The sequence below is a fragment of the Eumetopias jubatus genome, unplaced genomic scaffold, assembly GCF_037043125.1.
Source record: "Eumetopias jubatus isolate StellerSeaLion01/CBP00866 unplaced genomic scaffold, mEumJub1_p1.0 scaffold_11, whole genome shotgun sequence".
In the NCBI taxonomy this organism is placed as follows: Eukaryota; Metazoa; Chordata; class Mammalia; order Carnivora; family Otariidae; genus Eumetopias; species Eumetopias jubatus.
In genome coordinates this window covers 90,975,922-90,990,821 of record NW_028274817.1, presented here as the reverse complement: position 1 = coordinate 90,990,821, position 14,900 = coordinate 90,975,922, and the positions used below count along the sequence as shown (strand labels likewise).

At 39.1% G+C, this 14,900-nt stretch overlaps 2 protein-coding genes across 5 annotated transcripts in view; one reads left to right on the top strand and one right to left on the bottom strand.

Moving 5' to 3' along the window:
* The window catches only part of CASK (calcium/calmodulin dependent serine protein kinase), a 354,818-nt gene that overhangs the window by 142,836 nt on the left and 197,082 nt on the right, over nt 1–14,900 (bottom strand). The gene's annotated exons all lie outside the window — the stretch shown is intronic.
* On the top strand, nt 8,447–11,142 carry GPR34 (G protein-coupled receptor 34). Its single transcript, XM_028113496.2, has one exon. The coding sequence runs from the start codon at nt 8,523–8,525 to the stop codon at nt 9,657–9,659; it is 1,137 nt and encodes a 378-aa protein (XP_027969297.1). The 5' UTR covers nt 8,447–8,522; the 3' UTR covers nt 9,660–11,142.

Here is a 14,900-nt window from a genome sequence, read left to right as displayed (position 1 = left end):
ATTTGTTTTTGTTTTGTGTCTGAGAGAGGGACATTTGTGTGCTGATGGGAAAGACCCTGTGGAAAGGATTATACAGCCTCCAGGGGAAAGAAGGGGTGGGATATAGTGTGCAGGCGGGGAGAGGGTTTGGCCCCAGCGACAGTGAGGAAGGCAGGGTCTGGGAGCACCTGGAGATGCAAGCAGATGCGGATGCAGGAATATGAGGAAGTTCTCTTCTGAGTACTTCTGTTTTCTATTTACGTTGAAATAAAAGTGATCATCAGGCAGGAGTGGGGAAGCAGAGGGGGTTGTTGGCAACTTGAGAAGTGTGAAGGTGTGAAAAAAGATTTTCAAACAATGGGACAATGAATTGACTAAGGCAGTGGTTCTCAAACTTCAGCCTCAGAATCACACAGATTTGCTGGCTTCCACCCCCAGAGTTTCTGATTCACAAGGTCTGGGATGAGGTCAAGAACATGCATTTCTAACAAGTTCTTGAGTGACGTTGATGCTACTGGTCTGGGAGCCATGCTTTGAGGACCAACAGACTAAGGAAATATAGCAGGACTGCCGGCAGCACAGGGGCCCACTTGAGGTTTGTGGTCATGAATGTGAAGTGAGAACAATCAGTACGACTGGGTGTGTACCTAGTAGCCCTCATTGCAGCCAGCAGGGTTCAGGTCTGGAGTAGGTGGTGAGCTGAATTTAACCAGGGTTGGAATTCAGATAAAGAGAGGATGGTGATATCAGTAACAGATGGTGCCAGACAAACGTATCCATTTATTTATGCTTTTCTACTTCTATCTTCATATAAAGAACAAGCTAAGCTACCAATAAAGGAGGAGAAGATACATGAGAATGAGTTAAGAAGAGACAGAAAGTAGAAAGCTCAGAATGAATCGGAAAAGGCTCATGGGAGGGAAGAACCAGAAAAAGATTACAGATCTTCCTCAATCTACAATGGGGTTATGTCCCGGTAAATCCACTGTAAGTTGAAAATACTGTAAGTTGAAAATGCACTTAATACACCTAGCCTCGCGAATCTTGTAGTTTAGCCCAGACTACCTTAAACATGCTCAGAACACTTACATTAGCCTCCAGTCAGGCAGACTCATCTGACACAAAGCATATTTTATAATAAAGTGCTAAGTATCTCAGGTAACTTATTGGATAATATACTCCGAGTGACAAAGTGCTTGCTGACGCTCGTGACGGCATGGCTGACTGGGAGCTGTAGCTCACTGCCACTGCCCAGCCAACACGGGAGAGGATCAGGCCACATATCGCTCGCCTGGGAAAAGACCAAAATCTGAAGTGCGGTTTCCACTGAATGCACATTGCTTCTACACTGTTGCAAAGTAAAAAAACTGGAAGATGAACCACTGTTAAGTTGGGGACTGTATGTACTCAAATCTGGTCATAGTAGGGTCACCAGGGCACTGAAGATTAAAACAGAGTTAGTATTTTGCAAACGGAGGCTAAGGTGTGGAAAAATAGCTAGTATAACATAAAAATATTTATATTAGATTTAGTGAAACAGAATGCTAAAAAAATACCTATTTAGTTATATAAAAAAAAAAACTCTGCCAGGATCACCAAAACGTATTTGCATAGCCATGTATATCACTGCATTAGTCACAACAATAGCCAAGAGGTGGAAGCAGCCCAAATGCCCACTGACAGATGAATGGAGAAAGAACGTGTGATATATACACATACAGTGAAACATTATGCAGCCTTAAAAAGAGGGAAGTCCTGTCAAATGCTAGAACATGGGTGAACCGTGAGGATATTATGCTAAACGAAAAAAAGCCAGCCAGAAAAGGACAAGTACAGTATGATTGCACTCAAATGAATTATCTACAATAGCCCAAATCGTATAAAGTAGAAAGGTAATTGCCAAGGGGTAGGGAAAGGGAGTGTTCAGTGAGTGCAGAGTTTCAGTTTTGCATGATGAAAAAGTTCCAGAGATGTGCCGCACGAGAATAAAAATATACTTAATACTACCGAACTGTTTAAAAATTGTTAAGAAAGCAAGTTTAATATTATGGGGTTTTCTTTCTTTTTTCCTTTTTTTTTTTTTTCCCCTCACACCGCAGACACACAAAATTCCTGCCAGACCAACACAGTAATCCTCTTCCTTCCAGGGGTCCTAAGGGGAAGAGCTACGAAATATTTTCATTCCAGCAATTTTAAAATATTCTGTCCCATGTGTCATATTCATAACAAACCAAAAACTCTGGAGAATATGAGTTCAGGAGAGTAAATGTACCCAGAAATAATTAGAATGTTAGATAAAGCCCAATGAGTTAAATATTATTTAGGGTAAACAAGGCTGCAGGGTAACAATTATGGGGAGGATAAAAACTAATCTTTCATTTCAGATGACAATGAAAAAAGGGAAATGCCATGAAACTGCAGGGCCAGCAGTTACATAGACGGACAGACAGTCATTAAATACTGGACGAGGACCAAAATAAAAACTGTAGAATCCCTTCATTTTTTTTTTAAGATTTTTAAATTTTATTTGACAGAGAGATAGAGAGCACAAGTAAGCAGAGAGGCAGGCAGAGGGAGAGGGAGAAGCAGGCTCTCCACTGAGCAGGGAGCCCGATGTGGGGCTCAATCCCAGGACCCTGGGATCATGACCCGAGCCGAAGGCAGCCACTTAACCGACTGAGCCACCCAGGCGCCCCCCTTCATTATTTTCTTTAAAACAGACATTTCAATTTACTTGGGAGAGTTTATCGTAGTGATAAAAAGGGGAGAATACCATCACAAATCTCATCTAGTCCTAAGAATGTAGCATTGTTTTAGAAAATATATCCAAGGTCTTAAAGGGATACATGAAAATCTACTAAAATAATGTACAGATCAAATAAAACTTAAAAAAACTAAGGAATAAAATAATTCATTACTGATGTTAGTACAGTTCAAAACAGGACTGCCATTTTATGTGAATAACTTAATTTCTAAAATGAATCCTGAAAGAAAGAGATATTCAGTGCTTACTATGCCTTGTTTCTTAGGAAAAATAGAAAATGCATAATTCTGCTTAGAATTTATAAAACTTCGCTGGCTCAGTCGTTAAGCGTCTGCCTTCGGCTCAGGTCATGATCCCAGGGCCCTGGGATCGAGCCCTGCATCAGGAGCCTGCTTCTCCCTCTCCCGCTTCCCCCTGCTTGTGTTCCCTCTCTCGCTGTGTCTCTCTCTGTCAAATAAATAAATAAAATCTTAAAAAAAAAATAAAATAAAACTTCTTTATTTGGGGGGATAAGGGCAAACTTCCCACAACCGTGAAGGTGAAAGGTATTCATATAAAAGATAGAAATAATTTTCTAAAGTGAAGTGTTGACTGAGCTTACACATAAAACAGTTGCATGCTGGTGAGCTTTTGAACATTTTCACAAGGAATTGGGACGGATGGCATATTGAAAAAAGAAAAGGGAAAAAAAACTTATTACCACATGCAAATATATATAAAAAAGACAACCTCAACCAATTGTACCACGACCGGATGGAGGAGCCCAGCTGACATACAAAGACTAGTCTCTGTGTTTAGGGAAGCTTGGGGTTCCGCTCCTTTTACTGCAAGAGAGTCTGACCTGTGAGTACTCCTTGATTTCAACTCTATAAATGACCCATTATTTCAGTTAAAATTTAATTGTCTGTCTGAATACTAAAAGTGAAACCTGCTTCATGGTGACTAGCAGTGCTTTGCTTTTTAGAGACCTGAGTAAACTGCTTGAATGATACCTCTCTGCCTTGATTTGACTTAAAATAAGGCTGTCTTCTTAGTGACTGGAAGTACTTTGGGTCACTGTGGGTACCGAAGCTCATCCTATCAATATTGTCATGTTGGTTATACTGTCTCTTGTATATTGCCATAAAGACTTGCAGAGCTACTTGAACCCATTAAGAGTTATGCTCATATGCAACAAATTTTATCTCCAATGTATTTTAAATGATCTATCACTTATTAACTTTATTGTTTTGTTGCCTCCCTATTTGTGCCAGTTGTACTTTATTATATTGTTACTATTTTTTGGTAATTGCCAGATGAATTAAATTTTAAGTTTGGTGTTTCAGAAGTAAATAAGGTGAATATCAGAAAAAAGGAAAAGCAAAATACATGTTAGTTAATTCAACTGAAATTTTTTTAATGTTTTTTTAGACACAATTAAGTTTTAACAAAACCTAATGAACTACTAATAGTATTATTTCCACAGTAACGTGCTTCCAATTTTTATTCTGTATGCAGCAATTAATGCAATTTTTGAAGCATGGCCTGAAAGACTCGGTCATCAGCAAGTCAAATTACAGTGAAAGGTTGCTGCCATTGCCAAATAGGTATGTATTTTCACATAGCAATGTGATGTTTTCACAAACATACCCAGAGTGCATTTAAGAAACCTTGGGCTCTCTGGAGGCCACAGCAGAAAGTATTGGGTGCTGCCCTCCAGTACAGCAGCTCTGACATGAGGCAGTTGAAAACTGTTGGCCGGGGAGTGGTGGTGCTGGGTACAATGCAGTACTAATACAGGGGGACAAACTTCAGGATTTGTCAAGTAACAACCTTCAAAAAAAACCCTTTACCATCTACTCTCAGAAAACCATTGTGACCATGTCAATATAGCACACGAGTCACAAGTAATGCCCACTGGGAAATTAGTCCACTATGCGAACACAGTGGCTTGTTTCTTGTTCTCATTGGCCATTCTTAAATCAAATGAGTAGTTTTTAAAACATCAATAAATGGCCTTAAGAACAGTGAGTGATTGACACATTGTAAAGAAGGCGAAAATCAGCCATTAACTGTAAAACAGAATCTAATCTGTTAATTTGTTAATAAATGACTGGACACTAGCCATCTAATACATGGCTCTAAATGATGGCCATTATTAGTATTTAAACAAATGCATTGCTTTTGCTTTATTTTCTTTAAGCTTACAAATAAAGCAAAACCAGAAAAGTTTACTGGCAACGTTGTCCAACTATTATTAATTTATTTTATTGGCAGATTAGAGCTGGGGCAAATGGTTTCAGGATATGTGCTTTGTAGAAATATCTTGATGACGGCTTTCTAGAAATATCTTTATGATGGCTCTCAGGCCTAGAAGTAAGTTTGAAAAGGTATGCTCTGGGAGATAGGCTGAACATTCCGATGAATGATTGTGATTCTGTAAACTCTGGACTTCTTTACTTATTAAAATGGACAGAGCAAATGAAAAGAGTAATACCTTTTTACAAAGAAGTAAAGCTAGAAGGTATAATAATCTCTTCTTAAAATTGCTGGTGTGAGGCGCACCTGGCTGGCTCAGTCGGTAGAGCATGTGACTCTTGATCTTGAGGTTGTGAGTTCGAGCCCCACACTGAGCGTAGATTACTTCAAAATAAAATCTTTTAAAAAATCACTAAAAAAAAAACCGCTAATGTGGAGAATGTTAAAGGAATCATGTCTAAATACTGCTGACAGAACTCAGCATTAAAGAAGAAAATGCTGATCCTATGGGATTAGGAGGAGTGAGGTTTAGCGAAAAGGATCATGGACCCTAAAAGCTAGGCAGATCTGAGTCCCAGCTTGGGTACTGCCATTTAAGAGCTGTGTGGTCATGGGTAAAGTTCACAACCTCTTGAACCCTCATTACCTCTTTTGTAATACCGACCTCACAAGGTTACAATAAGGATTATGCAAATGAAGTAATATAAATGTGCCTGGTACACTGCAACTGCTAAATAAGTATTAGTTAATGGTCCAGCCATCTAGCTCAAGGGTTCAATTCTGGCTGCTTATTAGAATCCCCTGAGGAGCTTTTAAAGGAAACCATTGCCTGGAGCCCATTCCAGACCAATTAAATCAGAAGATCTGGGGTTGGAGCCAGGCACTGGTATCCTTAAAAAGCCCTCAAAAGGATTCCAATATGCAGCCTGGAGTGAGAGGCAGCGAGAATCTTTTCTACAAAGCACCCATCAGTGGTAGTCTTGAGATCTCTGGTGCTAAGACCCCTACTGCCTCCCAGGATAGACTGTTTCATTCTAGAACAACATTTCCTTAATAGGAGGCAGCATCTGTCTCTGCAGTTTCTATTCACTAGTCCTTGTTCTGCTTTCTGAAAACACGGATCACAGGGTGAAATCCATCTCCAGGGTGAGGTGCTTGTTTCCTTCAGCTTGCTCCTATGACATGATTTGGGCTTTTGTCCCCTTTTGTTCTGTGGCAGTTTCCAAGTGTGCTGCTGGGATGAAACACTGCATTCCAGGTGAGGCCCTCCCCAGCTGGCAGTAACACCCTTCAGATGAGGAGTAACGGTCTTCATTTAAGACACTCCCTATCTATGAATTTAACCAAAGAAGGGGGTTAGTTTTTGCTGCAGCCGCAGCGTGCTACCGACACAGCAACCACACAGTCCATTGCAATTTCGTTTCTTACTGCAGCTAAAGCCCTTCCTGTACTTGAACTGCTGATTTTGAGATCCGCATGTAGAACTTCGCCTACTCTTCTACTGATTTCCCTCTTTCATTCAGTAAGATTTATTGGGCTGAGCACTTGGTACACAGAGGCAAACGAAAAGGACTTGGTTCATAACCCTAACGGAGTTTAAAATACAGCATGGGAGAAGGAAAAAAAAAAAAAAGAACCACTTACAGAGGAGTCCTTGCAGTCGTTTTGGCTACCTGAGCTCTCAAAATCCTATCACTTGCCATCAAGGTCCCTTTCATCGGGGGCTATGAGAAGTTTCTACCTGAGCTTCTGCAAGCTCCCCACGCAACCACACAATGCAAATTCCTCCTTCAGGCACCCTTTTCCTCTTCCTGGTAATCTAGATCACATTTATCAGCTTCATTTTTTGGCAGCCTGCCATTCTTCCTAGATGGCCCTTTCCTTTTAGAATCTCAGATCACCAGAAGCATGCCTGTAAGTTTCTATAAACGTTGCCGACATCGGTCTTCCTGCAGTTGAGACACAGGACAGACTAGACTTGGTCCTCCTGCCTCCCTTCCCCCAATGACCCGAACTCTGCAGACAGGCTCTTACCAGGGATTACATAACTTCCTCTTCACCAGTTGGTTCCTCTTCCCTGGAATCAATTTTCCCCCTTTGACATTTTAAACTGGAATTTTATCCTCAGTGACATGGTTTCTTCTCGATCAAATTATAGATAGAAGTTTAAGAAAGGCTAAGTTCTTCCAAATGTTTTTTCTCTGTGTACCATGCCACATCAAGAAGTTACTGTAATTCAAATCCACTTTACATTATAGCATTCAGAATTTGAATGCACATGCCTACAAAAAACATTCACTGAGAGCAGGATCTTGGTCTTGTTCACCTTTGTTTTCCATGTAGTATTTAGCCAGGTGTGAAATATTTACTAAAATGAGATTAGTCCAAAGGTTTGTTTTTTTTTTTTTTAAAGCTAATTTTCATGGAGCACTTTTATGTGCTAGGGTTAAGTTCTTCATACACATTGTGCATTCCTACAGATAAGAAAACTGAGGCTTAGAAAAGATTAATTGGTTTGATCAAGGTCACAGAGTTAGTTAGGTCTGATTTTGGTAACCTTGCTCTGAACACCTTTATGTTACTTCTGCTAAGATGCTGCTGTAGAGAAAAGGGGCAGTCGCTCTAAGAAAGGAAAGGGATGAGACCTCCTGGAAACTTCTCTCCTTGTCTTCTAGCTCCTTATGATGGCCTCCCAGGCTGAGTTCTTCATAGTAATCAATGCCCAGGAAAGGGCCAAGAACAGGTAGCATTATTAACATTCTCTGCTGCCACAAACAAGTGGAATCCACACTCTATCTCTTGTAAGGTTCTAGCAACAGTTGCAAATTACCTAACCCAGGGCATAGTAAGCTGCAGTTAGTTATTTCAAAATCCTGGAATGCACATCCTGTTTTCCATCTAACTATCACTCTAGGTTTCTAGGTCAGGAGACTGCTTGGCCTAACTGGCGGCCGTTGCCACCTGACTTGCTTTTGTTCGCCTACTTTGCTCTCCTGTTGCAGTGTTAGAATAGTCTGCTTAAGGAGGCAGGTGCTCTGCTCTCTTGGTCTTTGTCCGCCTGCCCTGTAGGCAAATGATTTTAATACACCCAACTGGGTCTTAGGTTGCAAAGGAAGACACTGAGGACTCTTTCCTCTATTCCCACCCTGGAATGGGACACTGACACAGTTTATCTGTCCTATGCCGTGTGGTAGCCCTTGTCAAAATGAATGACTGCCATATCTAAGGGAAGGCGTCAAGGCAGGAAGCTGGGCAGGGGTCAGCAGTGGGCCCAGCTCACTCATGGCTGTAACTACCTTTAGGGAAATTGACCCTTATCTGAGCAGTGTGAGCTGTCATTTCTCTTCACCTCCATCTCTATTCCTATAACAAACTCCCTATGGAAGTTTAAATAAAACAAACCTTGAACGTATAGTGCAGCCATAGGAAAGGCAAATGACTCGATGTTGCATTCTGTTGTAGGAAAAATCTGAAGACATAAAAGCTACACACGAGGAACATGTCATTTAGCGCCTCCGCTTTTTGATCCCTACACCGGACAATGAGAAGTCACATGGTAACAATGCTGAATGCTACAGCCCGCAGTTGGCCTTCCTCCTCCCAGAAATGCAGCTTTATGGCTAATCGCAGCAACCAATTGCTGAACCCCTCAGGAGACCCAAATACTACTACTGCCTGTTCCATGGATGAGAAACTACTTTCTAGCCTGTTAACAATATCCTACTCTGTTATTTTCATCATAGGACTGGTTGGAAACATAATTGCCCTCTATGTATTTCTGGGTATCCACCGCAAAAGAAATTCCATACAGATTTACCTACTGAACGTAGCCATTGCAGATCTCTTACTAATCTTCTGCCTGCCTTTCCGAATAATGTATCACATTAACGGGAACCAGTGGACACTCGGTGTGATCCTTTGCAAGGTTGTGGGAACACTATTTTATATGAACATGTACATTAGCATTATTTTGCTTGGATTTATCAGTTTGGATCGCTACATAAAAATTAATCGGTCTATACAACAGCGGAGGGCAGTAACAACCAAACAAAGTATTTACGTTTGCTGTACAGTATGGACAGTTGCTCTGGCCGTATTTTTAACTATGATTACTTTAACCCTTAAGAAAGAAGATCATAATTCCACAATGTGTTTCCATTATAGAGAGAAGCATAATGCCAAAGGAGAAGCAATTTTTAACTATGTTCTTGTGGTAATGTTCTGGCTAATTTTCTTACTAATAATCCTTTCATATATTAAGATCGGCAAGAATCTACTGAGGATTTCCAAAAGGAGGTCAAAATTTCCCAACTCTGGTAAATATGCCAAAACAGCCCGAAATTCCTTTATCGTACTTATCATTTTTACTGTATGTTTTGTTCCCTATCATGCCTTCCGATTTGTCTATATATCTTCACAGCTAAATAGGCCGTCTTGCTATTGGAAGGAAATCATTCACAAAACCAATGAGATCATGTTGGTTTTCTCATCTTTCAATAGCTGCTTAGATCCAGTCATGTATTTCCTGATGTCCAGTAACATCCGCAAAATAATGTGCCAACTTCTTTCTAGACGATTTCAAGGGGAAGCGAGCAGAAGTGAAAGCACTTCAGAATTTAAACCAGGATACTCCCTGCATGATACATCTGCTGCAGCTAAAATTCAGTCTACTTCTTAAAGCACTTGTGGTAAACACATTAAAAAGGATGAAAAAATACAACCTCTTAATTCCTTAAAGAACTAAAAATTATGAAACAAAGTTCTAGCATTTGCAAAGCTCAGATCTGCTCAAAGCTCTTTGCTTACTTGTGATATTTCATTTGCTTAGTTATAAACTATTTCAAGGGAAAGAAAAGCTTATACTTATCACTAGATTTTAAATCTGTATGTAAAGTCTTTTCAAAGTATGCTGTTAACACTCTTAACATAGATTACAGAGTTAACTGAAATTTATGGTTTTAACAACAGAATAATTGAAATGCCATGGTTTTTCAAGTCACTAACGTAGTTACTCAAAATCAAGCACTTAATACTAATTTAAAGTGCATTTAAAAAGTAAGTTAAATGACTGGCGGACTGACAAAAATGTCAGAAAATGCATGTTCTTTCTCATTTAAAAAGCCTGTATAATTTGCTACTGTATTCATTTATGCCTAAACCTCTATAACAGATGAAATAATAAATTCTAAGTATAAAATGAAATCACCCATTATCTATCACTCTTTAGATCAAATAGAAAGAATTTAAATACTGTACAGTAAAAATCAAACAACAGATGAACTAAGAATTTGATAGCCTAGCAATAAGGACTTGAACCCACACCTTACTTAAAACAGATTTATAAGTGACTCAGCCATCTTGGACCATGCTCTGATAGAGTAAAATTGAAAACAGGCACACCCTATGAGCCACCAAGTCTGATACTAGGTATACATCTGACAGAACCACTCAAACATGTTTACAAGAAAAGTTATACATAATGATGCTCAGTGAACTATTGGTTCATGATAACAAACAATTGGAAACAACCTAAGTTGGGTATCCATCAGCAAAGGCATAGAGAAATAAACTGTTCACAAAATGGGGTATTATACCGCGCTTCAATGAAATGAACTACACCTGCATGCATCAACATGGAGAATTATCAAAAACAATGTTGAATAGAAAAATACCCCCCAAAACCCAACTGCAAAAAGGTATACACCATGTGAAATCATTTATGTAAAATACAAAACCACATGAAATACCATATTCTTTATGGATCTATAGATACGCAATAAAAGTATAAAATGTGCATACTATCCACAGCATAACACACCAACTTAAAGTTAATGGTTATAGCTGGAGAGATTTGAAGCAAACACTGCAAAATGTTAATGTCTGTTAAACCTGTGTGATAGTACTTGGGTATTTGCTTTATTATTTTTGGTATACTGCTGAGTGTTTGAAATATTTTATAATAAAGGAAAGTTACAGATTAGAATTAAAGGGAGCAAATTCTGAAATGTTCATGTATGCTCAAAATTAACTGGAGAGTAAGCTCTAAGAGAAAGGGCTCGTATTTAGCAAGGGCTCCTGGGAACTTAATGTGTTGCAAGGCACACAGGTGACCAATAGGTATCTGTTGAATAACTGAATGAGTGAACGAATGAGATGAGTGAGAAAGGGAGGGAGGGAGGGAGGAAGGGGGTGCTTAACAGAATTGAAAAACTGGGTGTATTTTATTTTTTCCTAGTCAATGTATCTCGATATAGCTGCATTGGACATCATATGTTGTAATCAGGAGATGTAATTAAGGCAACTGTTCTTAAAAGTTTGTCCAGCATTTATTCAGTTTTTTGGTCACACACAGAACCAGAATGCCATTGAGTAAATATGTAAAAGCTATTATGACAAAGTCCAAGGATCCATTCATAAGTTTGTCACAGAGTAGGAGAATTTCTTATAGTTAGAATAATTCTTCAAACTTCAGGTGGGCCAATGGCTGGGGAATCAATGTTAAAGAGTATGAAGAATTTTGTTAGGGTTAAATTTATTTTAATGAGATTTGGCTTGTATACAATTAGTGCGCAGCCATATATTAGTAAGTGCATGCTATTCATTGAATAAAGACCAGGTCAAAGCAGAATTACATTAAAAAAAAACAAGAATCATTTGAGGATAAAAATGGAAATTTGCAGAAAAATTAGTGGCTCAGAAAAAATTTATATTACTCTGCACTGACAATGTTAGCAAATACCACCAAACTGAAATTTGGTATTTCTGTTTGTATGGTTTTAAAATATAACAATACTAAATTTTCCCTCATGTTCTCAAAGGTAAAAAAAATTTTTTTTACATTACTGGTAAGCATTTTATATCCCTACATGTCTCTACTATAAACATAACAGCCTGAATGGTTAAATTACATTGCGTGTGCGCACACGAGTGGGGGAGGGGCAGAGGGAGAGGGAAAGAATTCTGAAGCCACGGAACCTGACACAGGCAGATCCTACGATCCTGAGATCATGACCTGAGTGGAAATCAAGTCAGACGCTTGGGATGCCTAGGTGGCTCAGTCAGTTGGGCGTCTGCCTTTGGTGCAGGTCATGATTCCAGTGTCCCGGGATCGAGTCCTGCATTGGGCTCCCTGCTCAGTGGGGAAGCCTGCTACTCTCTCTGCCTGCCGTTCTCCCTGCTTGTGCTTTATCTCTCTCTGACAAATAGATAAAATCTTAAAAAAAAAAAAAAAAAAAGAGACTCTTAACTGACTGAGCCAGCCAGGTGCCCCACACAATGGCATTCTTTTAAAAAAACATTAAAAAGTACATTAATTCTTGGTATAATATTTGTGGTAAAATAAATTTTGATAAAAGTCAATCTGAGCTTAAGTTTATAATGGATTTTGTTTATTGATAGAAGTTTCACTAATAACGTGTCTTAGAGTAACCTGAATCCTGCAAATGTTTGTAAATTTTTAACATGCTACTGACTTACTGAATTTAAGGCTATTTGTTATATATCATCTTTTATTTCTTACTGAGCGTTAGTGTTTGCAAGCAGGAAACACTTGTCCCTACATCCCCCAACCCGACGTTTAGTTCTAGAAGCATTTAGAAAAAGGAAATTCCCAAGTATATACATATCCTCACCTTGCAAAAGATACTCAGAACAAGTTTCTAAATAGCATCTCACATACGCAAAACTAAACAAGGGCAAAATTAACTGCCTGGCTGCCAGAATGAGACCCAATGCTGAGTATTGCTGTTCATTTTGGAAAAGTATTCGGTGCAGAGCTGGGTTTGATGATGGCTAACTTTCTAGGATCAGGTCAACAGAAAAAGGAAATTTTGTTCAAGTACAGAAGGGTTTATTTTCAACTTCTTTTTAAGATGGATTCTTCAGTCCTGCCAGTATAAAAGTAGAACTAATAAAATTATAACTCTTTGAAGCAAAGTCTTACTGAAAGTTACCCACAAGAGAAAAACAGCATGAAATAGAGTTCTCCCAACAGGCAACCTGGATTTTGCCGAAACATATTAACAGGCTATTTTTTAAGGTTTTTTTTTTTTTTAAAGATTTTATTTATTTATTTGTGTGTGTGTGAGAGAGAGAGAGAGAGAGAGAGAGAGAGAGGAGAGAGGACATGAGCAAGGAGGAGGGGCAGAGGGAGAGGGAGGAGTGGGCTCCCTGATGCGGGGCTCAATTCCAGGATCCTGAGATCATGACCTGAGCCGAAGGCAGACATTGAACCAACTGAGCCACCCAGGTGCCCTAGGTTTTTGAAATATGAATGGAAACTTATTTTACCAGATATTAAAATATATTCTTATCTTTCAATAAGGAGAACTCTGTGCAGCAGATACAAGGATAAGCTTATCACTGGAACAGAATACACATCTCTAAGCAGACACTCAATGATACAGGAGAAGATAATATGACATAATTAATGTGTCTCAACAGAGTAGGGGCAGGAACAATCAGAGGGAAACCTAAGATTCTGTTACTCAAGATGTGTTAGAATCTTGCAAAATGGGGTTAAGTGGATTTTTGAAAACCTGAGTGAGTGTGACAAACTTCCCTCCCTCAGAAAGAACCACTACAAATAAAGGGAGACAACACGAGAAGCATAGGGGAAGGAAGGGATGGATTAATAAAAAGTGCTGTGCTTATTAATCAAAAGTCAGTTTACAGCCTCACCTGTCACACACAAAACATTATGAAGTGGATTAGACTGTTAAATGTAAATAATGGAACCATGAAAAGATTTAAAAATAGGTGACTAACTCATCTATATATGGGAAAGAACTTCCTACTAATAAAACAATAGAAATAACTATAGGGAAAATGCATAGCTTATTTTTTTTTTTTTTTGTCAAAACCACGCACAAACATAAACGCAAAAGCAAGAGTGGGAAAAACATTCACAACAGACGTGCGTGACATCTATGAGGAGTGCCTTTTAGGTCAGGCACCAACTCCAGATGCCACAACTTGCCAAGAAACTTCTATTTTTCATCAGAAGAAAGCATTCGAAACTCAGAATGTAATCTGAATTGTGTCATCTCAGATGAGATAGAAACCAAGGCATACTCTCACGTTGGCTGAGGCCACGTCTTTTTTCAGTCTGGTTTGCAGATGAAGACAGGAGGGCTGGCTGGGGGGTGGTAACAACAGACTCAGAGCTGGAAAGGAAGTGCTAGGTTTGTCCTAACCTTCTGCTATGCCTCTTATTTCCCCCCTTTCAAGTTCACATGCAAGAAAATGAGAAGCAAAGTCAGAGATATTTATATTATAAATAGAGATATTATATGCGCCTTTACACTGTTAGGCACTGGACACACATTATCATCATTTAATCTACACTGCAGTGGTATAAGGAAAACTACCTTTTACACAGGAGGGGATGTGAGTTAGACTCTGACTCCATAGACATTGTCTCCACTAAGACAATGCTTTTTTGTTTTCATTTCCTTCTGCCCAAGCCCAATGGTTAACTACTGAGATGTCTTAAAAACAAAAACAAAAACAAAAACTATGTATTTGGGACAAAAATTCTGCTTATCACTCATCCAAACTGTGTGAGGTCAAAAAGCCAAAATCTTAAAGACTGGTTTTCTAGCTGTGGCACATTTGCACATTCCGGGAAAGCTCTGCCTGAAACATGGACAGTAATCTTGTACAAAAGCCTACAGGCTGAATGGGGGAAAAATAGTTTTAGAGCACCTCACCCTTATTAATTTTGCTTCTGGCCAAGGAAATGCATCAAGAACCATCCTAAGATGAGATTTGGAAGAAGTTTCTAATTATAGTTTGAATATAGGTGTGGATGATACATAGAATCTCTTTTTGCTTTGGTAAGTCATACAGTTATTGCAGGATATACAGTCAACTGTTATAGTTCTACTCTGGTGGGGTCATTCCATGTATCATCTTTTTT